The sequence below is a fragment of the Sebastes fasciatus genome, chromosome 23 (genome assembly GCF_043250625.1).
Source record: "Sebastes fasciatus isolate fSebFas1 chromosome 23, fSebFas1.pri, whole genome shotgun sequence".
NCBI classification, from domain to species: Eukaryota; Metazoa; Chordata; class Actinopteri; order Perciformes; family Sebastidae; genus Sebastes; species Sebastes fasciatus.
In genome coordinates this window covers 3,428,599-3,454,384 of record NC_133817.1, presented here as the reverse complement: position 1 = coordinate 3,454,384, position 25,786 = coordinate 3,428,599, and the positions used below count along the sequence as shown (strand labels likewise).

At 41.5% G+C, this 25,786-nt stretch overlaps 1 protein-coding gene and 1 long non-coding RNA gene across 2 annotated transcripts; one reads left to right on the top strand and one right to left on the bottom strand.

Moving 5' to 3' along the window:
- The first annotated feature begins 1,536 nt into the window (after positions 1–1,536).
- On the top strand, positions 1,537–25,387 carry LOC141762280 (uncharacterized). The gene is made up of 2 exons (XR_012592775.1): positions 1,537–1,745; positions 25,102–25,387. It is a non-coding gene; the product is annotated as an uncharacterized LOC141762280 (long non-coding RNA).
- Positions 19,812–22,380, bottom strand: LOC141762267 (uncharacterized). The gene is made up of 2 exons (XM_074626313.1): positions 20,676–22,380; positions 19,812–20,530 (listed from the first exon to the last, which is right to left on the bottom strand). The coding sequence occupies exons 1-2, from the start codon at positions 22,302–22,304 to the stop codon at positions 20,387–20,389; spliced, it is 1,773 nt and encodes a 590-aa protein (XP_074482414.1). The 5' UTR covers positions 22,305–22,380; the 3' UTR covers positions 19,812–20,386.
- Positions 25,388–25,786: the final 399 nt, after the last annotated feature.

Here is a 25,786-nt window from a genome sequence, read left to right as displayed (position 1 = left end):
CTGCAAGATGCCCTAAATGTCACTCATATACTGTAGCACAAAACAAAAGAGCATGCTTACGTCATTTGGTCACTGTGGTCAGTCTGGGCAACAGCAGACGATCATGATGAAGTCATGCTGACAGACTAGTCTCCCTCTCCAAGCCTGTGTGTCTTTGTCTGCTCTGGACACAAACACACAGTGGGTAGTATAAACTCCTCACTGACTTTACGTTTCCCTTCCTTGTGGTATCTCGTCAGTGACAGACCTCCTCCCCCGTATACTATGCCTCCCCCGGAGGCCAGAACTGGACTCAAATCTGCTAGGGCAGACCAGAGACTGCTGCTGTGTCCTGTATCTTTGGCTCTGCGGTCCAGTCCAGCCCATAAACACACCATCTGTATGTATGCCACAGCGCTGCCAGTCTAACGGTGCATGGAAAGCTGTCATGCCTTGTTGATTTTATAGCGCTGCATTCACGTGTTTATAAATCCCAGGATATTCCTGGTGATCAATAACCTTCCCAGGATCCTTTGTATCTGATTAGGGCTGAATGACATTAGGTGCACTGCAGTACAAGAGTGCTCGGAGGGTTATTGATCCATAAACTGAATATTAAAAGGCTTTTTAGCTTTCACACCTGTTGAGAGATAACTGTGATATAAAGATGATTTCCTTTGTTTGTCCAGTAGCCTTTTTCTGGTTCTATGCAAATGTTCCATAGATCAACATTAACATGGTGCTCAGAAATAAATAAGGGGTGAAATACCACAAAAATGAAATGCGAATTAATAAATAAATAAATAGATAAATAAATAAATAACAAATAAATAAATAAATAAATAAATAAAAATTAATAATAACAAATACACACATTTAAAAATAAATTTAATTAATTAATTTGATTATTATCCTAGCAAAATATTATATACATAACATGATATGGCTTAAAAGAATACCCTCCTTTTTATTTTTAAAGACACTGATTTTAAAACATATTGACTATGATTGAAAACTTAAAACTCAAAAATTCTAAATTGACCAAAACTATTAAATTGTTTAGACTTTTCAAATTTATTTCAATTGTTTAGCAGACCCTGAATGTTTTTTTTATTTGTTTGTTTTTTTATTTTATTTATTCATCTTTTCCTTTCCTTACAGTTTATTTGTTGTATAATCTATTTTTATATTATTTTTATACTGTAAAATATGTTCGCAGAATTGTAATGAAAAATCTGAACATGCGATTATATTATATTAAACTTTTGAAATAAAGCATTAAAAAAAAAAAAAAGATTGTTTATCAGACCCTGAATGTTTTTTTTATTTGTTTGTTTTTTATTTTATTTATTCATCTTTTCCTTTCCTTACAGTTTATTTGCTGTATAATTTATAATTTATTTTCATATTATTTTTTATACTGTAATGTATTTTTGCAGAACTGTAATGAAGCATCTGAACATGAACATTGTATGAAACTTTTTAAATAAAATATTATTATAAAAAAAAAAAAAAAAAAAAGGATGTTGTGTCGTCACTTCCTGTTCGGCTTCACGCTGATCTTCATCACAACCCTCTCTGGAAACTTCTGGGTCGTCATGGAGACTAAACGTCCTTATTTGACACAGTTTACGGTTTGGACAGTTATCAACCATTTTTATCCTTTAAAATGAAACACTGAACTGTTTACAACGAGAGAGAGGAACCAGAACCAGAAGAGGCCTGCTGGAAGAAGACATGCAGGTAACAGAGTCCTGCAGCTACAGGTACAGGTGAGTCACACCTGCTTCTGTCTGTGTTTGTGTCAGTTTACTGTTCTCTCATGTTGTATTTTATGCAGTTCTAAGGCTGCATGAGAAGATACAGGACTCATAGCATATTAGCTAGCAAACAAATGTATATTTATAATGTATATATATATATAATATATATTATATATATATATATCATTCATTCTCACTGTGCAATATCATTTTCCACTTGTGCATTTTCCAATTTTGTCAATAGTCTGTTTATTGTCAGTACTGTATGTGTTGTGGTAAGGTATAAGCTTCATTCATAAGTGCAGGGATCAGCAACCTTTACTATCAAAAGAGCAATTTTAAGCAAAAAATAAATAAAAAAATCTGTCTGGAGCCGCAAAACATGTGATCAATGTGATGAAGGTAACACAGTTTATAGTCTAAGTATATAGTATATAAGTCTAATGCAGTGAGGACCAAAGAGACAATGCGCTACAGAGTATTAGGACCACATTGAGGGAAAAACATCTGAGATTTACACAATAAAGTCACAATATTACAAGAATAAAATGTCATAATTTAACGAGAAAATAAAGTCGTAATATTACGAGAAAAAGTTGTAATATTACAAGAATAAAGTCATAACTTTACGAGAAAAAAGTTGTAATATTACGAGAATAAAGTCATAACTTTATGAGAAAAAAGTCGTAATATTACAAGAATAAAGTCATAACTTTACGAGAAAAAAAAGTCGTAATATTACGAGAATAAAGTCATAACTTTATGAGAAAAAAGTCGTAATATTACAAGAATAAAGTCATAACTTTACGAGAAAAAAAAGTCGTAATATTACGAGAATAAAGTCATAACTAAACAAGAAAAAAGGCGCAATATTACGAGAATAAAGTCATAATTTAACGAGAAAAAAAGTCGGAATATTACGAGAATAAAGTCATAACTTTACGAGAAAAAAAAGTCGGAATATTACGAGAATAAAGTCATAACTTTACGAGAAAAAAAAGTTGTAATATTACGAGAATAAAGTCATAACTAAACAAGAAAAAAGGCGCAATATTACGAGAATAAAGTCATAATTTAACGAGAAAAAAAGTCGGAATATTACGAGAATAAAGTCATAACTTTACGAGAAAAAAAAGTCGGAATATTACGAGAATAAAGTCATAACTTTACGAGAAAAAAAAGTTGTAATATTACGAGAATAAAGTCATAACTAAACAAGAAAAAAGGCGCAATATTACGAGAATAAAGTCATAATTTAACGAGAAAAAAAGTCGGAATATTACGAGAATAAAGTCATACCATAGACCTACAACAATGATAAATAAAAATCAAAATGTAAACAAAAAACAGTTATTCATTTCCATTTTTATAAATCCACAGGGAGCCACTGGAGAGGAGCTGAAGAGCAGCATGTGGCTCCGGAGCCGCAGGTTGCTGACCTATGGTCTAATGTGTTAGCATGATGCATGAAACATACTGCATGTGGTGTGCTTATGTATAAGCCTCATTCATTAGACATGCACAGCATCAAACAGTAGCATGCTCCATAAAACATACATTGTGTTAGCATGCTAAATATTGTTTTATACTGCTGATTTCAGCCAAGCAATCTGCTGGTTAAAGATGCTCTCCAGCTCTGCTGTTGCATTGCTGTCCATGTGCTTTGATTGGTTGCCATGCCAACCTCTGCAGAAACCAGTTAGTTAAGTCAGTGGTGTGATTTTATTCTTATATTTGTTCACTCTGTTTGTAGAAAACTTTTCCGACAGACAGCAACACAAGCGTCGTTAACTGCCGTATAAAAGCCATAATCATCCTCAGGATGTTCATTACTTACAGGGCCTCAGCTGCCACTCTTATCAAGCTGTAATCACCGATCACTCGGAGATGTGGCGGCAGCTGCCCCTCAGATCGCTTCGGTATTTAGAATGGCTGGCGAGGAGATAACAGGTACACAAAGAAAGGCCCATTATTCCGGGACATCTGGCGTCAGCTCGACTCCACGGGCCCCGTCAGAGAGAGAGAGAGAGAGAAACAGCTCATCAGCACAGAGAGCGGAGAGCAGATTGTTCACACACTCGCTGTTTTGTTTTCTCCCAACTGTGTAGGCGGGAGATGGATAGGTGTAGGATTGCGTTATGGTGCTTTATTCAAGCTGTGCATCAGAATCAAAGCCAACTTGTTTGTGCCTTTTGTGTGAAGATCTGATGAAGTAGTTTTATATTGTTTTCATTATTCTGCAGTCGAGGATTATGGGGAACGTAAAAATGAATCCTTCAGATCTTCATTCTCACCATTCAGCATCGTTAAGCCATAATACTTTATGTTATTAGCCATTAGCAGGCTGTGCAGTGAGGTATGGGGGATATAAAAAAAACAGCAATGCTTAGCCATCTGCTCAGTAGTACATAAACTGTTTTATACTTTCTATGTAAATGACCCGAATGGCAAGAAAAAGCTGAAAACGATGAGTGAGGCAAGCTGTCTTTTTAAGAATGTATCTCAGCTTGTCGTTTTGCCCGTTTCACTCCGTGTGTAGTATGTGTGTGTGTGGGTGGGTGCAGATTGGAGTTTCAGTTATGCAAACATCGTCTTAGGCAAAGCTGCCCCGGCGTACAAGGGCATCATTCACCCTCTCCGTGATTCATACAGACTTGTTTTGGGTTTAGTTCTGTTTTTGTTGTATTAGACATGATGTCATTGGTTGAGTCACAGTCTTTCTGCTCAGGTAAACTGAGCCCTGTGAAAACGGGGAGAGGTAGGAGGCGGATGTTAATGACACCAGGTGCTTTTGCTAATTGATGCTCCCTAAGTCACAAAGATCTCTCAGACTGATCTACTGAATGACCCCTTGTACTCTCGCTCTCAGGCCCTGTTCAGACCTGGCATGAACACGCGTCCTGAGTGATCCGAACACAAGTGGACAGCTTTAAGTACGTCTGTTCACACCTGGCGTTAGAATGCGTCTCCACATGCGTCTTGAGAGACCTCTTGTGATCCGATCTCACTTCTCCGCTCTATATGCAAATAAATACGTATAGTAAACACACGGCTGACACAGCAGACGTTGTCACGTAATATTACATGAATGTCAGTAGTGATTTCCTACATATTCATGAATTCAGGTACATTTTATTAACATCAAAATAAAAGGTTATTGGACCTCCGCACTTTGTCCTTCCACTTTAACAATAACCATACTAGCCCCTATACTTGTGATGTATTCATTATTGTAATTAACAAGCCTGTTGACCTTCCAATATCACAACCTAACATGATTCATCATCATATGAATCAAATTATATTTGACATTCATTGTTTTTATATTTTCACCAAAAGTACATCTATTCCATTCGACCTCGCCAGTTGGTTGAAACGCCCTCCAAAACAGTAGTGTGATCCGAAAATTAAACAATGAGCAGCAGCCGTGGGCGGTGTTTGGATAAAACAAACTGGTGTGTGTTTGTGTGCGATAGTGTGTGTAGAGTCTGGAGTGTTTGTGGACAGTCTGTAGATTTGGCTCTCCTACATCTCTCTGGCCTTTGACCCTCCCTGTGAGCGCTGGCTTCAGTCCTAGTCTAGACCCCCTCCCTCTCTTTCTACACACACTCACACACACACTGCTGCACCTGTTGCCAGACCAGCCGGCGGAGGCAGCGCTGGTCAGCTGGCTCAGCTTAGCCTCTCTCAGCGATTAGAGCAGGAAGTTGTTGATAAGAGCAGAGAAGTCACCTTGGTCTCTGCTGCCTCTGAAAGCTCCATAAAGCTCACACACAGAGCAGTGCAGACAGTAAAACCGTGCTTTATGAGAATACACTTTATCACTGTGCCCTCTTTATGAATTATATGAACATAACTGGTGTGATCACCAGTGTCTTGACTCCTATGGTTAAATCAACTGGGAGTTCATTCATTCCTATGGGAACCTCCTTCATATACGATGTGTTTGCAAAACTCCCTCCGTTTTTTTTTTCTGTGATTTGCATGGGGTACAAAAAATTTAACTTTTACATACATACATTTTGTATTTTTTCTGAGTGAAAAGTTCGACGGCATATTTAGTTCGATACTATCACGATACGTGGGTGCCATATTCAATATGTATTACGATTTTTAAGTGTCGCGATTCTACATGAATTGCGATTTGATGTTATTGCAATTTATGTTAACGTTTTTAACACTAGACCATGGGGAAAAAGTTGAATCATACACTTCTAGGGACTTTTACTTTGGAGAATATCTAAATTAATACAGTAAAAATGTTTGATTTTCAGCATGTATGTGGTCAGAGATGTCCTGAAGTCAAATATATCAGCCATTGTCAGGAATTATTTATTAATTTTTTCCAGCAACCCTTGACTCGGATCGGGACTCGAATCAGGAACGATAAATGAGTGTCGTTTGCGACAATCGATCGTTTTATCTCGTGTAGTGTGTCATAGTACATGACAACCAACGCCGCGTCTGGGACGCCTCATAACGTCCTGACAGAGAGTCTAGCATTTTTTTTTTTGCGTTCCACGACGTGTTCCGACACGGTCGTGAATTTGACCGGCTGAGCACAGAAGCACACAGCTGTAAACAGAAGGCTACTTACATGCAGAATGATGTCATCGGACCTTCAACTGCTGCCGGACCTCGCAGTAGGATTTTTAATCTAAGTTGTGTCGGAGTAAAAAAACACCACCGCTGTCTGTCTTTGCACATGGAGCATCCCGCTTTCGCTTCTCCCTGTGAATTATATTTCTATTGTTTTCCTCTGGAGCCTCGTGGGCCCCTTTACATGGTCGGGCCCGGGGGCTTGAGCCCCGGTAAGCCCGTATATTAAGACGGCGGTGCCATGAGAGTGTGTGTTGTCGGAACAGGGGACCGACGTGTAGTCCGTCACGTGTCGCGGCCAAATCACGACAAGAATTTCTGACTCTCAAACGTCTTATCTGACATAGTGACCATCGTAACCGCCAAAAATATTGTGTAGTCTGATCCTGGCATAAGTAAACACAGCAAGTATGAGAGACACCTTAGACACTGGCTTTTGCCTTGGCTTTTGCTTTTTTTCTGAAACTTTCGTTGTCAGCAGTTAGGAAAACATGATGTCAGCAAACCAGGGAACATATGTATTTATGACCCACATATCTTCTCATTCAACCGGGAGAGCAATTTTGCTGTCTTTTTGTTGTACACACACACACACACACACAGACACACACACACACACAGACAGTAAATATCCTCTCCTCTATCAGTATGAATATGCGGGCGGCGTAAGCTGCAGACTCCTGAATACAAATACACAAAGACAGATGCTCTCAATCTGTACAAAAGCAAGCAGGCACGTAGACAGTGAAACACACACACACACACACACAGCCGCCCCCTCACCTACACACACAGGTGATATGGTGTCTGGCAGTGATAACAGCAGTCGGGCAGCTGAGCGGACACAACCTCCTCCCCGCTCCCTCAAGGTCACACAGCGGCGGGGACAGCTGTGTCTCAGCCAATCGCTGACCTCCCTCCGTTTGTTTGGAAAGCTCAGTTCCTCTTTTGCATGAGATAACACCATTGTTACACTGGGATAGTCTTCTCCCAGGAGCCAAACAGCAGTTAGAAAACAATGCAAATGGGGATGGCCCAAACACTTGCAGGCAAATTGATCTGGAAAATGGAGTTAGCCAGGACCGGTTTGGCGACTAACAATACAGCTTTTTTGTTCATTTTTTCCTTTCAACAGCTGTAGCTTTTCTTTCCCTGGAAAGGGCCAGCTGAGAAAGATCTAAATCCATGTTAAGAGGGATTCATGATTTCTCTGATTTCTCTAAATTAAGTGATTTTTCACATTTCATCATTTGCTCTGACCCCATTTTTTTAATCATCAGGCTGAACAGCAACTCAAGGAGATGTTCCTTCAGCCAGGTAACTCAGGTTCAGACCCCTTGTGTCAGTAAACACCCCTGCTGAGTGAATGGACACATCTCTGATTCAATCAGTGCTCGAGATGCACTCAAATGCAATACACAGAAAGAGTCTTATTCCAGCGCAAGGCCATTGTCATGGTTTCCTGAAATTACTCTCGGATCTGTCACCACATGGACCGAGAGTAATGGTCGGGTCTGAGGAGGGGACGCAGCGAGCGCTGAGATACTGTTTACTTCAGTGTGAGAAATCGCCTAATTGGAGACAGGAACTGTGCCTGAGATGTGATTGTTCAGCCACAGCTGGACTCAAAGACTCCAGAACACCATTGAAATAGTCTCTTGTAGGATCTGTCTGTGGGTGCCTGGATGTGGGATTATTAGGATATCAAGACACAGTAAATACATTTTACACTTCAGAGCAGTTAGTTAGGTTAGTGTTATTTTTTTGTTGATTGATTCTTTTTAATTGTTGACATGACACTTATATAGGAACTCTGTGTGAGACCAAAGATCGGCTTGATGTTTCCTGCATCATTTTATTCGGTGCTGAATGTGAGAGAATCCATTGTTTTGTAGCAGTCGCTCCAGGATCTTATGGAGGACGGAACCTACCAAAATAAAAAATAAATAAATAGATAAATAAATGACTCAATAAATAAATAAATATGTCATTAAATATAGCAAAAATTATATTAGAAATAAATGTAGCCATTAATTAATTGATGAAATGTGATAAAAATTGATATGTCAGTTTAATTATTTATCTTTGTATTATATAAAATATAAATGCAAAAATAAATGAATAATTAAAAAATAAATGCAAAATAAATGAATAAATACAAAATTAATGCAAAAATAAATAAATAAATTATAAAATGAATATGATATAATATAATATATGAAAAATAAAAATAAATCTAGCCATTAATTAATTGATTAAATGTGACAAAAATGTAAACGTCTGTTTTAACTTGTTTCTTTATTTATGAACTCTTCCGTTAAATCTTTCCTTTTATTTTTATTTTTTCATTTTTAAATTTATTTTTGCATTTATATTTTGTATAATACAAAGATAAATAAATAAATAAAGAAGCAAATAAAAACAGAAATATCAATTTATGTCACATTTTATCAATTCATTTATGGCTACATTTATTTTTAAGATTATTTTGCTACATTTATTGACATATTTATTTATATATTGAGTCATATATTTATTTTTTCATTTATTTTTGATTTTGGCAGGTTCTGTCCTTCTGTTTTAACTTGCTTCTTTATTTATTTACTCTTCCGTTAAATTTTCCCTTTTATTTATTTTATTCGTTTTCAAAATGAATTTATTCATTTTTAAATTTATTTTTTATTTATTCATTTATTTTTGCATTTTGTTTTTTAATTATTCATTCAAAATGACTGAATTAGCATTTAAAAAAACAAACAAACATCGCTTCAATTTGTGAACATTTGTGTGCTAAATTGTAGTAATATTTAAAAGTTGCTAGACCGGAGCTTTATGTTTCTTTTGTCCTTCAAGTATTGACAGTTGAGAGATTTGCAGCTTCTGTTAGACAGGAATGCTTTCTGTTGTGTTTTCACTTCAGAGAGCAGTGTGAGTCCTCAACGGTTGTAGCAGCAGGTCCGGACTGACCTTTGGGTGCAGCTTTAAGGTCACAACAAAGTGGACGTTAATGGGAAGCACATCAACAGGGGTGTTTGTTCAAGGAAGTCTTCCATTTGTGACCATACTAATATCTAGTAACAGAAATCAGACAGTGTGTGTCTAAATGCAAGTGAGATTAATCAGACAGCTATCTCTGGCCTTTACCTCCTTCTGAGGAAACGCTGATGTCATTGATGTGACTACTGAGAACACATCATGACTAAGATGTGTGTGCACGATGAAACAGCGTCAGACATGGAGAGATCATGTGATGATGTGTCCTTTAGGCCGTGCCGGCTCGCTGACAACACAGTAGCCGACCTGACATTTGCCAAATCAGTATGAATACACAACCTTTTGTCCTTGAAAGGCAACAACAGACCCTGACATTTTCCACTCAATCCTCTCCAATTACAGCTAATCTTTATTGCCTTTTCCCGGCAGGAGGCTCCCTCGTCGGCTCTGCGTGTCCTCGGGATAGACGCTAACATTGTTCCGTCTCCTGGAATGTGAACGAGCCACGTCACGCGGTGAGTCAGCACCCGGGCCGCTGTAACAGTAGTAAGGGCTACGGTTTTTAACTGCACACAGGTAGGCCTGTGATATGGGTGTGTTAGTGTGTGTATTGAAAGTGAGCCGTGTGTCTGATAAACAATGTGGTGAAAGAAACAGCCCCAGGACAGATGTTCCTGTTGTTCTCCACCTCCGCCTTTGTTTTTCTTTGAAAGCAATATGACGGCAATTATCAGTCACATTTTCATATGAATAAATATCTGTTGAAGCTTCACAATGGTGACTAACCCCCGGTACAGTAGACTGACGATAAGGGGCTTTCTGAGCAGTTTCCACAACAGAAGTGCTCGCCATCCAATCGCCGAAAACTGAAATTCATGCAGAAAATCTCAAAATGTCAAAAGTCTTTGATCCCAAATCACAGCATGGCTTTTTTCCTCAAGGTCTTAGTGTCTTAATGTGGTATTTTGGAGGGATTATTGATAATTTTTTATCAATTCTTGAGTGGTTTAAAATGGTTAAATTCAGCATCAAATCTGTGTAACAAATGGTATCAACCCCAAAACTTGCTGCAACAACTATGAGACATAATAGACACTTAAATTTCTCGTACACTTAACAAGAAATACATTTAAAATAATTATTAATGATAATTTATGACTAGCTTGACAGTCATAAACAGACAGTGCTGAGCAGCATCCCAAATTAATCTCCAGGTTCCCAGCTTTCAGATGATGTACACCACTTCTATGTGACATCTACTGTTGACCTCCTATCTCCCCCTAAAGACCTAAAAAACGACAAAAACAGGTCTATTGTGGGTCTCAGAGGGTTAAGACTTGTGGGATATGCCGATATTATTCAGGATTTAGGAGCATTCTTTGGACATGCATACAGCACTTTTCGAATATGCGTCTCAACTGTTTTTTTTTACTGTAGTCTGCGACACACGGTCTGTTCACGGCCAGATCTTACAAACCAACTAGCCGACGTTATCAGAGATGCATGCCCAAAAAGAAAAGCTCACATTTCTGGCGGGAAGGAGACACACACTTACTTTCAAACATTATGAAAGACTTGGATATCAACAGGTTTTTGGATATGTGCAAATATCACAACGCCGACCTTTCGAGAAGGTGGTTGAAGGAATGAAAGAGGGAGGCTGTGGGACATTATCCCTTACATACTTCCTACATCACAGAGCCTCAAGTATCGCCAATGCTCAAAGTTGCAGATACATTTTGCGGTGCCACTTTCTGGCCTTTTGCTTTACTCTCAGGGGTCTGGAAGGCCTTTACCGAGACTAGCTAATCATGTTTTTATGAGTAAACAATGACATAACGACGATCATAAATCAGTCTACCTCCGTATAGAAAATATCCTTTTACCCAAACTTACAATTAGATTTGGAAAACAACACAGGAGAAATTGCAAACAGTGCGGGCGTATTGTGTAACCTTCTCTGCTGCGCTCAAGGAGAAAGCTAATATTTAGAGGTGAGATTAGTTTGTGTTGACTGTAAACAGTCTATGACGAAGAAGAAAAGGTAGGTAGTTAACAGGAATACACCACACACCCACACTGTGATTGACAGGTGAACTTCAGGAAGTGTCGAGAGCACTTAACACCACCACAACTTTTGTTCTCCTAGGTGGGGATCAGTAACATCTCATTAGAGCACAAATGTAATTTGTGAGTCATGCGGTTATAAAAGTTGGCTCAGGGAAGAATGCACCGCTTCTTTTGTGATCCCCTTTGAGAACAATGTAAGTCTTTCATTAGCCAAGACACACAGAAGGTCAGGGGAGTAGATTCAGCTCTTTTATTGTTTGCCCTTACATCTGATATCTGGGATTGTAGTGTTGATAGTGGTGCTTTTTTCAGCTGGTTAGTGTGTTTAACATTCAGAAGACGGCAGCCTTCAAACACAAAGGCTTTCTAATGTTACCGTTAGATGACAAATTAGTTTGTTGGTCTGTAGTTCATCTTTACATACTATCTGTCTCTTGTGAATGTTAGCGCTTGTATCGTGCCCCAAAATAATTGCCTGTCTGACCTGTCAGTGCTTTTCCTTCTGATCAGGACGTTGTTAAAGGGAAATTCCAGTTAATTATAATGTGGGCTTAGTTTCCGCCAATATTCCCATCAGTAATACTATCGCTGTATTCACCAAGTTCTTTGCTGAGATCTGGAAACACTGGAGACACGAGCAGTCAGTGGTTCAGGAAACTCAAGGATAGCTGAACTTACTTGGAAGGCAACAGTTAAATTGCTACTATTGTTATTGTATATGTGTGTATATAGTTAATTAAAGGCAGGGTTGACGATGTTATCCAGTCTACACTATTTGTTATATTGGTTGAAATGGTCTTTACACCCCGACAGCGATCCGTTACTGATGAGCTCTGAAAACGGACCGGAAAAGAGCCGTCATCTGTAGCTGCTGTAATCCTGTAAAAACGTCTACCAATCACTGCCTCGAGGTCCGCTTGGAAAGAACCAATCAGACGCCTCCCTGCCTCCCTGCTCGTACTCTGCACTTGGCGTGCACCAGCCTGAACTCAAAGCGCGTCACCGCCGCACGTTTCCTGGAGAATGGAAGAGAAAACTCAGCCCTGCAGCAGCACGGCCACGGTTACTTGTCATGAGGTAGCGTTGTTGAGTTGAGGTCCTCTCTCCGCTCTGTGTCTGTGAAGTAGTTACGATGCGGCAGTGCTCGTGCATGTGTGGGTTTAGACGGAGCTCCTGAGGCGACGCTACTTTCCAACATCGTCGACCCTACCTTTAACTAACTAATTTCTTTAATGTATTAAACCAAACTTGCAATTTTTAATCAACCTAAAAATACGCAGAAAAACTGTCATGGCGATTTTCAAAGGGGTCCCTTGACCTCTGACCTCCAGATCAGTGAATGTAAATGGGTTCTCTGGGTACCCACGAGTCTCCCCTTTACAGACATGCCCACTTTATGATCATCACATGCAGTTTGGGGCAAGTCATAGTCAAGTCAGCACACTGACACACTGACAGCTGTTGTTGCCTGTTGGGCTGCAGTTTGCCATGTTATGATTTGAGCATATTGTTTTATGCTAAATGCAGTACCTGTGAGGGTTTCTGGATCAATATCTGTCATTGTTTTGTGTTGTTAATTGATTTAAAATAATAAATATATACATACATTTGCATAAAGCAGCATATTTGCCCACTCCCATGTTGATAAGAGGATTAAATACTTGACTAATCGGCCTTTAAGGTACATTAAATTAAATATTTTAATCGATTGATAATATAATACAAAAAAGAGCAATTCTTCATCCGCTTTCTCTTTCCTTATTTTGCATATTGCGTCAACACTATTTCCGTCATCTGCATCCTACCCTTTCTTGCTTTTCCTCTGTACTCTTTCTTGTCGCTCTACTTTCATCCTCTACTTTCATCATCTTTTGTCACAACGACACATTTTACATCATTAACATCTCCTGTCCGTTACATGTTTATCCTCTCTCTCTCTCTCTCTCTCTCTCTACCATCTTTAACATCTCCCCTCCCTTTTACTTCCTTCCTTTTCCCATTTCTCTTTTGCGTCCTTTGATCTTGTACCTGCCTTTTACTCTCTGCCCCTCCTCCCTCCGTTTTATGCAAAACAATGCCTGTCTTCGTTTGTCATTCATTCCACTCCTTATACCTTTCATCAACCTTTTTTCTTCTCCCACATTTGCATCCTCTCTTCTCGTCTCACCTGTGATTTCCCTCATTCCTCCTCTCTCCTTCTCTTTTATTGTTTCTCTTCATATTCCTCTTCTCCCCTTATCCCTCCATCAACTGTGTCATTTTCCTCCTCTTACCCTCTTTCTCTCCTCTCCATTTTCTCATTTCCTCTTCTCTCCTTTCATTTCCTCTCCTGTCTTCTCCTTTTCCTCCCCTCTCCTCATCTACTGTCAGCTCTCCTCTCATTTTCATTTCACCCCCTTCTCCCCCTTTACTTTCTCCCCCCTCCTGCATCCTGCCGTGCGGCGTTGCGGCGGCGAAGGACAATGATCTCATTCACGGCCGCCTTGGGAAAATGTTTGTGACACCCCGGGAGCGCTGACGGGCACTCGTGCAGTGCCACCAGGCGGCCGGGGGACCCTCGCAGACGGGAGGGGAGGTGGGAGGTTGGCGGATGATGTGTGGGAAATGAGTGAATAGTGGAAGAGAGGGATGGGGTAAAAAGGGACAGAGAGGCTTCTTTCAATGTCACCCCTGTAATCCAACACACTTCATCACTTCCTCTCTCTGTCAGCCCCGTCCCCTCCGCCCCTCCGGTATTTCCTTTCCTCTCCTCCTCCTCTCTCTCCCCCCTTACCTCTCAGTATTCTGTCTCCCAGACAGGTTCATGCATTTGTCTCCCAGGAATGATACTGTCACATTTATGAATGTTATGCAGACTGCAGAGCGGGATAGAAGAATGGAGAAGAGAACTGAATTTAAATGTTGTGATTGTCACTGTGAGGGCTGCCGCCGCCGCCGCCGCCGCCGCCGCCGCCGCCGCCGCTGTAGATTGAGTTATAGCTGCAGCCCAGTAAACCCTCAATAGCTTGATTTTGCCTGTTCTCCACTAAGCTAATTGGTTAGTTATAGCGATACATTGTGAAGATGGAAGAGACAGGCTGAACTGGAGTGTGTCATTAAGTCTTTAATTGCACCGAACGGTTGGACGGAGAGCTAAAGCTGTCCAGTGTGACGAAAAGGAAGGATGACAGTTAAAATGAACGCCACCTGTGCAGAACATTGGCAGTGACTATAGAATAGGGATGGATACGGTGGCCAACTTAAAGCTGCACTAATCTTTATTTTTGTATTAACAATGTGTGTAATGACTAAAGGTGTTGAAGCCACAGAGAATCATCATCGGACTCTATCTCCCCTCAGCTCTTTGAAGCATTTTAGTGTCTCTCAGCTCGTTGTTGTTGTTGTTTGGTTGAGTCTCACCACTCTCACTCATCATCTCAATCATGTTTCTAGCTTTCTTAAAGCCGTTTCACACTATGCAAGAAATTCCGTCCAAAAAATTTGCACGGAAATTTATAAAAAACAGATTTTTTTTGGAACATTCATGCGGGGAAAAAACTATTCGGACGGACCTCAATTTTCAGATCGGATATATGTATATATATGTCTGACCAGTGAAATCCTTTGATCGTCATTCTGCATAATAATTAGCCATGTGCTTTTGTTTGTTGCACAGAGAGTGTGTATTTTCTGGGCCTTGGAACAATAGCCGTTTGTTTTCGGGTAATTGTCGGACTAATACACCTTTTTTTCTGTCCTATGGGACATTTTTCGGACTATTTGTGTTTCAGAATAACGATGGGCCGTCTCGTTCTCAACAATCACTGCCGTAATTTCCGCTGGGCGATCAACTGTTCTAGCGGTGCAGCATCAGAAAACACACTTCATCCAAACTCATCCAACAATCACCAATAGCCGATATATTCATCCAATTGCCCAACCAAATTGTTGAGCTCTCTTGGCCACAATAGATGAACTTAAAAATCCCAAATTATTCCTTTAATGCTAAAAACAAAATGTGGAAATGTAAACAAAACACCAGGGACAACTGATAAGTAGCTTTATGTGGACAATTGACATGATGTCTAGATTTTTCTAGCGGGGCTACAGTGGCATTTGATGACAGAAAATTGTTTCAGCAAAAAGAAAAATGCTTCTTTTTTGAGCTACATGGGCAGAAAATCTGAATAGTTTAAACAATTATGTCCTTTCCTTTGGCTTTTAATGGAAAATGTCATTAGATCAATGAAAAAATGTGAAGAAGAAATCATACCACGCAATGCAAAACTGATCTTACACTTACAACACAGCCGTGCAACATTAGTTCTGTCAGTTGCTAGAATTTTTTTTGCGTCATCTTTGATGCAATGAACTGCGGGATTGCACGATATTAATCTTTCATCATGGATTGTGCTGCATGATCAAGGATAAGAAATGTAGACGCTCCTTTCCCCAGCATTTAGAGAATACAAACATCACCTCTCACTGCTGACACTCGGGGACAATACTCTGTTAGAAACATTCCTAATCAACAACAGTTTTGTATTCATGCAGGAATAAATCCACAGTAAAATACCCATTTATCTCCCCTCAACCAGGCTGAGGCAGTCATTTGTAGTCTTCCCTCCAAAATCCTTCAACAAAAACACATTTCATGCTGCTATAAATGCAAAACACAGAAAGAACTGCGGTTCACAGTTACCTCTTTGAATAAAGTCTCTGGCCTCTTGCTGATTTTTTTTCATATCCTGTAACCTTTTGAAACAGTAATGACTCTAAATGGTAATGGCATTTTCTCACAAAATATGAAATATTTGGGAGCCTGAGACACACTGTGATGTAGTCTGCAGCGCCGTCAGCACGCTCAGATACTCGTGTATAATTTATCATCTCCTCTGAAGTCTTTTCTGCAAAAAATATCGGACTACTCACAAAATGTTACACTGATGTTTTGGCCCAATGTTTGCTGTGCATCAGTTAGTTGTCTTATATTGATTATTGTCATTTAGTGATGTCATGACACCAAAAATGTAGTAGCCGATATTAACACCAGTGAGATTCCACGATTCTTGATACCCAATTTGTTACTACGGTAAAAAACAAGGAAACACTTTATATTAATCATCATTTATAAATGGTAAATTAATAGTTAATTAAACTCATACTCATACTCATACTCGCAAAACGGCTCCGATACCACTTTACGGCAGCGGGACATTAACCTCTCGTCACCATCTTTCCGGTCCTATCGCACGCGCTCCACCTCCTGACGGTGCGGGCGCGGCGGGCCTGTGGTGCGCCGGTCACTTTCATTGTGCCACAGGGTTTTGCTTGCACCCTCTGACTCGTGCGTGCGTTAGACTTCTTGGTCCGTGTTTCAAGACGGGTGGGTTGCCAACATCGCCGTAGACCCTTGGAGCCTTTTTACATGGGTCGAGCCCTGCACTGGGGGCACGACGCGGTTGGGGCGCACTAAGGATAGTCCGCCCCAGTCGACAGTCGCACCGGGAGCAGGGGGCCCCGTCCCTCCCCGACGGGGAGAGAGGGCGCAGCGAGCACTTTGTCCACGGCATCGCGAAGCGGCGAGGTCCGGGCAGGGAGCGCTGTAACTTTCGCCCCGAGCCTTTCCAAGCTGACCTAGAGCCGGTTGCGGCGCACCGCCTCGTATGCGGGACTCCCCAGCCTGCCGTGCGTCGCTCACACCTTCCAGCTGGCTGTTAACGAGGGTCTTTTGGCGCAGAGAAGTACTCGTATCGGTACTCGGTATCGGCCAGACTTTCGCAAAGGAGACCGCTGTTCATTTCCTGCGTGAAACCAGAAGTCAACATTGATTTATTTGTCTTATTAGTACTTCCATTTTTTAACCCAAACCATGATCTTTTGTTAAACCTAACCAAGTTGTTTCCTGTGAAGACTGAAATTTATTTTGAAAACACTGCATGCATGTATTGAGTGGAAATTGACGCCTGTTGCTGAACATTCGTGGGATAATGCACGGAAAATTAGGAATAACTTTTTTGTAAGATATCCTACGAAGCGTTGTATGAGGATGTGTTTGCCTGGTACAGCATGGCATATTTTCTGCCAGCTTCAGTTCCTGCCTCAACTGTTTATTTCTGTGATCATGAAGGAGAGCAGTGTAAAATGAAGAAACTCATTATAAAGAAAAATGGGACAACTGACAGTTACATCACAACTTCACACGTTGGTTAAGTAGAGCTCCACAGAGGAGAGAGGTTTGTGTACGCTCTGGGCGCCACTACAATACAGTATATAGTACGGTACAGTCAGAGTTTGGTAAATGAGCTCTCAGGCTACTGCTGCACTCCTCACTGCGAACGTGTGATCAAGATTAAACCAGCCCACTGTGAAACAGGGGCAAGCCATTCATTATTGATGATCGGATCCTTCTGAAGAATGCCCCAAATAGAGTGGTTGCATAATTAACAAATGTGTAGCTTGTGAGCCGCTGATGAGACTTTCCTGTCATTACCGCCTTTTATGAATGAGAGCAACATCTAACAACTAGCTCCGGTCTGGTGCCTTTCTGTAAATCTCATAACCTTGTGTTTAACTGGTGCCTTTTGCTAACGCTAAACAAACAACATAATGTATTAAAACTAGAATATTAGAACATTTTATTTGTGCATATTTTACTTTTGCTGAACTTTCACTCCGTTCCTGTGAATCAAGTTTCCAGTAGTACACATATTAATAAAAAGACACAAGTAAGTAATACAGAGTATAAAAAAATATACCAGATATAAAAAATAACTTGAAGAAACTGTTAGAAATGAATATAGTGCAGGGTAACAACTGAGATATGTGACTATTAAAATGTGAATATAGTGCAGAAAATGATATAGAGCTGGATAATAAAATAAAGGAGATATAGATATTAAGAAATGTCAAATATGGAATATAATGCGGAATAAGAACTGAAGTAGAGTTTTTTTAAATAGACTCAAGTGCAGAATAAAGCTGTACATTGTTGTAGAATACAGTAAAACCAGTCTATAAAGGGGCAGAGTAGAGCTGTTTGTAGTGTGCAGAATTAAAACGTTTATTAAAGTGCACTGTGTGCATTAACTGTTCTGCAGACCGTCCTCCTCCCTAGAGAGATGTTGTACAGTTTGATGGCTCGAGGGACAAAGGATTTCCTGAGTCTGTCTGTGGAGCACTTTGGGAGCAGCAGCCTGCCGCTGAACGAGCTCCTCTGTTTGGTGATGACGGCGTGCAGAGGATGGCGTGCTGAGGATGGCCAGCAGTCTGTTGAGTGTTCTTTCCTCTGCCACCGTCACCAGAGAGTCGAGCTCCATGCCGACCACGGAGCCGGCCCGCCTGATCAGCTTGTCCAGTCTCGAGGAGTCCCTCTTAGTTGTGAGATCGGATCTTTCAGAAAACATTCAGAGGTGATCTGGGCCACATATGACCTCATTCTCTTGTCGGTTCTCTAAACTATAGAGTACGGTCTTGTCCTGCTCGATATAAAAAGCGTCTTGAGATAACTTCTGTTATGATTTGACGCTATATAAAAATAAATTGAATTGAAATTCTTTTAGCAGTGTGTATGTGAATTTGTCCTGGCCACATTAAGGACCGCCTACTCAACTGATGTCCAGCTGATCCGCGGGATCACCGTGCCCCTCAGGTGAATAAACAGGCAGACACGGGCGCTTGTCAGCATGGTAACGGCCTCTGTGTCGGTACGACTGTATTTTATTAAAATATATCTTGTTTATAGGCTACATATCTACAGACTATCAGACTAGACACGCAAAGTGCATTATTATCATACTGTGGGTGTTTTTGTTCCGCTACTTTGCGCGGAGCTGACACACGACCGTCCGCCCGCCTGTTCTCTCTCCTCCCCGACTCTCTGGAGCGCTGTACCTCGCTGTTGTCTGGCAAAAGCAGCGGTGTCGGCGGCGCGGAGGTCCCCGGGGACCGCCAGTACAATAACCTTTTATTTTGATGTTAATAAAATGCAGAATTCACGAATATATATGATATTACTACTGACATTCATGTAATATTACGTCACAACGGCTGCTGTATTAGCTGTGTGTTTACTACGTGTTTATTACATATAGAGCGAAGAAGTGAGATCGGATCACAAGTGGTCACTGGAGATGCATTCTAATGCCAGGTGTGGACAGACGTACTTAGAGCTGTCCACTTGTGATCCGATCACTGAGGACGCATGTTAATGCCAGGTCTGAACAGGGCCTTAGTCATCATTTTGACTAGTATATTTTATTCTAATTAATATTTTTCTCTTCACTGTATTTTCTAATGCATTTCATCACCATAAAACCTTGAATTGTGGCTGTGTTTGAAAGGTGCTGCGGCACTAAATAAACCTTTTTGCCTTAAGTTCTTTAGAGCCACTTTAGACTCGTAAAAAAAGTGAAATTCGTGAAAGTAAAGTTCAGGTGTTTTTTATTTGTTCATTTTCTTTGGATGACCAACACAGACAAAAAAACTATACTTGGACCAACATATATAATCAGTTGAGCCAACTTACTGTACATTGTCAGGCTACAGGGAGCAAATGAGAACTCATCAGTGCTTGTCCACTGATTTATACATCAAACAAAGCATTTCATATTAAACATGAGAGGAGTGCAGTATAGAATTAACTTTTTTTAGGTTTTATTTCCAGAAAAGTGAATTCACTTCACTTTCCATGAGTAAAATAATTGTGTCAACCCTCAAACAACCCTTTTCACAAGTGCTGTTTAAGGGTCAAGACGGAGTAATCCTCACAAGTACACAAGAACAAACTCCTGTGTATGTGTGTGGATTAGTAATCATATCTTTGTAAGGACCAGATTTACACCAGAAAAGTGGATTCACATCACTTTCCTATAATAAAATAATGTGTCAACCCTCAAACAACCCTTTTCACAAGTGCTGTTTAAGGGTCAAGACTGATTGATCCTCACAAAGATACAAGAACAAAGGCGTGTATGTGCATTTTCTTTCTCCTGAGGGTGGCATCAGAAGATCTTCCGGTACCACTTGGTCCTCTTTTTTTTGGCGATCTGGTTTTCAAGATCCGCCAGCTGTGACCTCAGGGAGCTCTCGGTGGTCGTCCACTCCTGTTCTTTCTCCTGCAGAGTCTGCTGGACGCTTTCGGTGGCCTAGGGATGATAATAATTAACAGTTTAATTGTTAACCGTTTAAGGAGAAAAGCTGGTCAACCGTAACAGCCCAACGCCCGACTTTAAAAGCTGGCGCACCGTCGAGGCATCGGTTAAGAACATTTTTCAAAATTAGCATCCCTACCTTGGCCTGAAGGAGGGATGACTCCTGGCACTCGATGCGATGGCTCTCTATCTGCTGCTCAGCCGTCTCCAGAGCAGCCACGAGGGTGTCGTTGCTCTGTTTTTGCTCGTGCAGCTGAGCAGCAAAGGAGGAGCTGGTTTTCACAGTCTCCTCCAGCAGGGAGGTTTTTTCCTTCTGCCAGAGGAGACGGTCACTCGCTAGCTGATCTTCCAACTTTGTTTTCAGATCAGCCATGATGGTCTTGTGCTCCTCGTCCTGCATCTTCAGCTGGGCAAGATGGGAGCGCTGGGATGTTTCCAGCTCTGCCAAGTGGGAAGACTTGTCCTCGTGTAGCTGAGCAGCAAAGGAGGAGCTGGTTTTCTCAGTCTCCTCCAGCAGAGAGGTTTTTTCCTGCTGCCAGAGGAGACGGTCACTCGCTAGCTGATCTTCAAAGTTTTTCTTCAGATCAGCCATGGTGGTCTTGTGCACCTCGTCCTGCTTCTCCAGCTGGACAAGATGGGAGCGCTGGGATTTTTCCAGCTCTGCCAAGTGGGAAGACTTGTCCTCCCGCCACATGTCATGTACAAACTTCAGCTCCTCCTCAGAATACTTTAGAGCAGCCATGATCTGACTCTTATCGGCTCTGAGTTCTTCCATTGCAGGCAGACAGTCAGACATGAATTTGTCTGTGTCCTCCCGGATGGTGACAATCCTCGTCTGAAAGAGTTGTTTCTCAGTCTTCAGCAGATCTTCTGACTTTTTCAGATCTGCTGTGAGCTTCTCTATCTCTGCTCTCTGCTCGTTCAGCTGGGCTTGATGGGGCTTCGCCTCATCCTTCGTCTTCTGGAGGTCCTCCTTCGTCTTCTGGAGGTCCTCCTTTGTCTTTTGGAGGTCCGCCTTTGTCTTGTTCAGGTGTCCTTGTCGGTCTTCCCTCTCAGTCTGGAGCAAGCCCTCCATCTCCCACTCCATGTTTGTTCTAGCCACAGCGAGCATCTTCCTTTCAGCGAGGATCACAGACTCCTTTTCCTCCAATTCCTTTCGAAGTGCCTCAATCTCCCCCTTCAACTTCACCAACAGGAAGTTTTGGCTCTTGATGATGCCGTCTTTCTCGCTCAGGTCTTTTGGAGCATTGTTCATCATGGAGCCGACCTTCTTCAGCTGGAAGTCCTGGCTCTTAATGATTGTGTCCTTCTTGCTCAGGTCTTGTTGAGCGTTGTTCAGCATCAAGCTGAACTTCTTCAACTGGAAGTCCTGGTTGTTGATGATGCCAGCCTTCCTGCTCAGGTCTTTTTGAGCATTGTTCAGCGTCCAGCTGAGCTTATCCAACTCGGATTTCAGGGACTTATCCCTGGCCGGAGAGGGGTCACGTTTAGCCGGAGCCTTAGCGAGCTGGGCTTTCAGGCCAGAGATCTCCCTCTGCAACAGGTTCTTCTCTTGGCCCCAGTTGTTGTCCTGCTGTTCAGGAAGACAATCAAAGAAATTGCTCAGTTCGTCCTGTTGGACCTCCAGGAAGATTCTCCCCTCGGATGTACTCTGGGTGATCTTCGCCTCGCTGTCGTTCAGTTGAACCCTGCATGTTTGTTCCAGGGTAGTGAGAAAGAAATCCCTCACTTCAAACTCCTTGCACTCGAAGTCAATGTATGCTGTCATTCTCTCAGTGTTTTGTTCTCGTCTTGATAACAACTCTGCCACAAACAGTCAAGTAACGATCTGATCCAATCTTCTCGTGCTGGGCTATATGTAGACTTTCAACATTCTAAATGATGATGCGTCAAGGGCGATGACGGACCGTGTTCCATTCTACTCCTTTGTTCCTTTAATCCTTTAATTCTATCGTTGCTATGGATTCTATCGTTGCTATGGATACCAGTTTGATTACGTTTGAAAATATGAACATAATGATTTCTGATTATTCATAAAATATAGCAAAGAAAGTACACTTTACACCAGGGAGATTTCTTAAGTATTTAATACTCTTATCAACACGGGAGTGGACAGATGATGCTGCACAACACAAAGTAACAGCAGAAATATAATATAAAAGTTATAATCTCATAAATTTTAGGTCTCATTCTTGTAGCACTGTATAGCAAGCTCTGCAACTATAGTGTTCTGGTTCAATCTCAACGCACTCATCAACTTTATTTTCCAGCAGCAGCAGGCAGCGACGTATATGAAACCTGCCTTGGCGAAGGTCTGCGCTCTCCGAGTGCACTTCTAGTTTCATATGATGCCAGTATCAGTAAAAGTAACGGCCCCACCTTTAAATAAAAGGCTACAGTCAGCAGCCCGTTAGATTAGCGTAGCACAAAGACTACAAAACAGTTAGCCTGTAATTAATAGTAAGGAAATCTGCTTACTAGCACCTGTAAAGCTCAGTAATTAAAGGGACTGTTTGTAACTTTTTAAGCGTATAAATGTACCGGGTCGGGACACATATGCGCGCTCGCGTGTGGCTGAAGTCAATGCTTCTCTGCCTGCTTGCCTTCACTCAGACAGCGCGCGTTCTCGCTGTCTCGCTCCACCTCTAGACGTGAACGCGCGCTCACTCCACACTGCAGGAGAGTTAGTAGCTCTGAGAATATCTAGTGAATGCACAGTGGACGTTTGTGCAGAAATAACTGCTGCAGCTCCTCCAGACCAACAGAGGTTTCCCGTGTCTTCTGAAGTGACGGGGCTCCGCAGCGAGAAACGTTATCGTCTCCGACCGGGTGCCGGTGTCTCCCTGCTCACTCCGGCTGCGGTCGAGAGACGGCAACGTTACTCGCTGCGGAGCCTCGCTGCTTCAGAGCCCCGGCACCGACGCTGAAGCAAGAAAAGCCAACACTAGGATCAGCATTGATTCATGGAGAGACCTTCGTCTGGTCGGCTAACATTACTGCCAAGCAGCTGAAATATAGAGTGATATTGTGGTTTTAGATGACGTGTGCTGCCTCACTGTTTTGAGCGATGCTCCTTCATGTCTATGTAGAGCGAGCAAGCGCGACCCCGACACTGACTTTCGTTGACTTAATGGCCACAGGTGTCGCTGTTAACAAGCATTTCTGAAAGTTACAAATAGTCCCTTTAACACAAAGTCTGGCACATGACCACCCTAACAAGGCGAGACATATAAAGAGATAATCAGTGAGTAGGTAATGCTTTAACTTGGCATAGAGCGAAATTAATTTTCGGCACCATTGGGTTTACCAATTCAAGGAATTATGGAAATTGCTAACCTGTGACACAATTACAAAGCAGTTCACGCTGATACCTTCACTCCAACAGTTTATTTCCCCGGGTAGATACCCAAAATTATGTTCATAATAACCATACAAAACTGCTATAGCTGTGACAATGCTTACATTTGCTTCTCCAGAGGTGTCATAGCACGAAAACACAGCTGAAGCTAATATAATTCATTATGGATCAGATTGGTTTACACAAGTTAATGAGCAAGCATTGGCGAGTGTTACCGTCAGGATCGGGTAATTGGTACCCTGACTCAAACTTACCCATTATTCATTTTATTAGCAGCTGCAGCTGCGTCCACCCTGCTGTGACATGTAAAGGGTCTGTCGGAGATGTAGAGAAACAGACGTGCAGTGTAGTGGAGTGTCGCCATTTTCAAGGGAGAGGAATGTGATTATCAAAGATTGTCACTGCTTTGAAAAAAAACTAGGGCTGTCAGTCGCTTAAAATATTAAATCATGATTAATCACATGATTGTCCGCAGTTAATCGTGATTAATCGCAAATTAATTGCACATTTTTTATCTGTTCCAAATGTACTTTCAAGGGAGATTTGTCAAGTATTTAATACTCTTATCAACATGGGAGTGGACCAACATGCTTGCTTTATGCAAATGTATGTATATATCAGTGGCGGCTGGTGACTGGTGATGAGAGGTTAACGTCACGCTGCCGTAAAGTGGTATCAGTGTCGTTGTATCGGAGCCGTTTTGCGAGTACGAGTACATGAGCACAGTATCGGACCCGATACCCAATACTGGTATCGGTATCGGTGCATCAATACATTTTGTTTCCTTTTGTGTGCCTTACTTATTCTTAGTTTTTGATGGGCTATAAGCTATTGAGATGAAGTTTGAGAAGCTGAACATGTCAATCCTCAAGAATCTTACAAACCCACTTTATATCCTGGCAACATCATCTCCAGTAATTTGCCTTTTCTTCACAGTAAAGTGACAAAAACAAGCGTGACTCCTCAGTTCCTGGATCTTTCGTTGAGAAGGGTAGTCATGGTTGTTTTTGTTTTGTTATTGTTGGAAGTAGCGTGACTAATGAATCTACTTCTCCCTGTTCTTACTTCACACATCAAAGTGCTAAAACCAGCAGAAACATCAGAATCTGACACCATCCCATAAACCTGACCTCAGCAGCGTAACAACATTTGCTTCGTTCTGTCGGATAACACAAACCATCCTTTTCTTTTTGCTGTTTTTCAGCAGCTGTCTCGCAGCGTGGCGTGGCCGACTACCGCTACCCCTCACTGGCCTTTTCCCAGACGATCCACTCGCTTGTACTTTTCCACGGCTGGCGGTTTCTATGGCAACAAAAGGGGAGGAAGACGAGGCTGGGTCTTGACAGAGCACTGTCAGGCAGGCAGGCAGGCAGCAAAGGGGCGGCCGGGATCCTTGTGAGGTAGGAGAATACCCACCGGGGAAGAGAGAGAGAAAGGAAACGGGGAGTGAGGTTTCAACAGAAACAGCATTAAATGACTCAGGCTTATTCTTAGCTCTGCGCTTTGTAACTTTGTCAAGATGATGCAATATCTGTTATATCTGTCTGGTCTTTGAGGTTATACAATCATACAGTATGAGACATCAGTGTGGCACTTTACACTAATACTGGGAAATATAAATAGATTCATCACACAGTGCAGGTGCAAACTCACACCGACAAATAATAAGTAATACTCAGTTAATACTCTCTGACTTTTTAAGACTCTTTCTTTCTGTTTTTGTTTGATTAATTATCAAAGGGAGGCAGAGAGACTGAAAACTACAGAGCCCATCAGGTAACAAGGGAACATCTTCTGATAATTAGTGCGCACAAAGTAGTAATTTGTTCCCTCAAATGAATAATTTGTGCTCTAAAATTAAATTATGAGGTCTTCAGGGGGCTCATTGAACC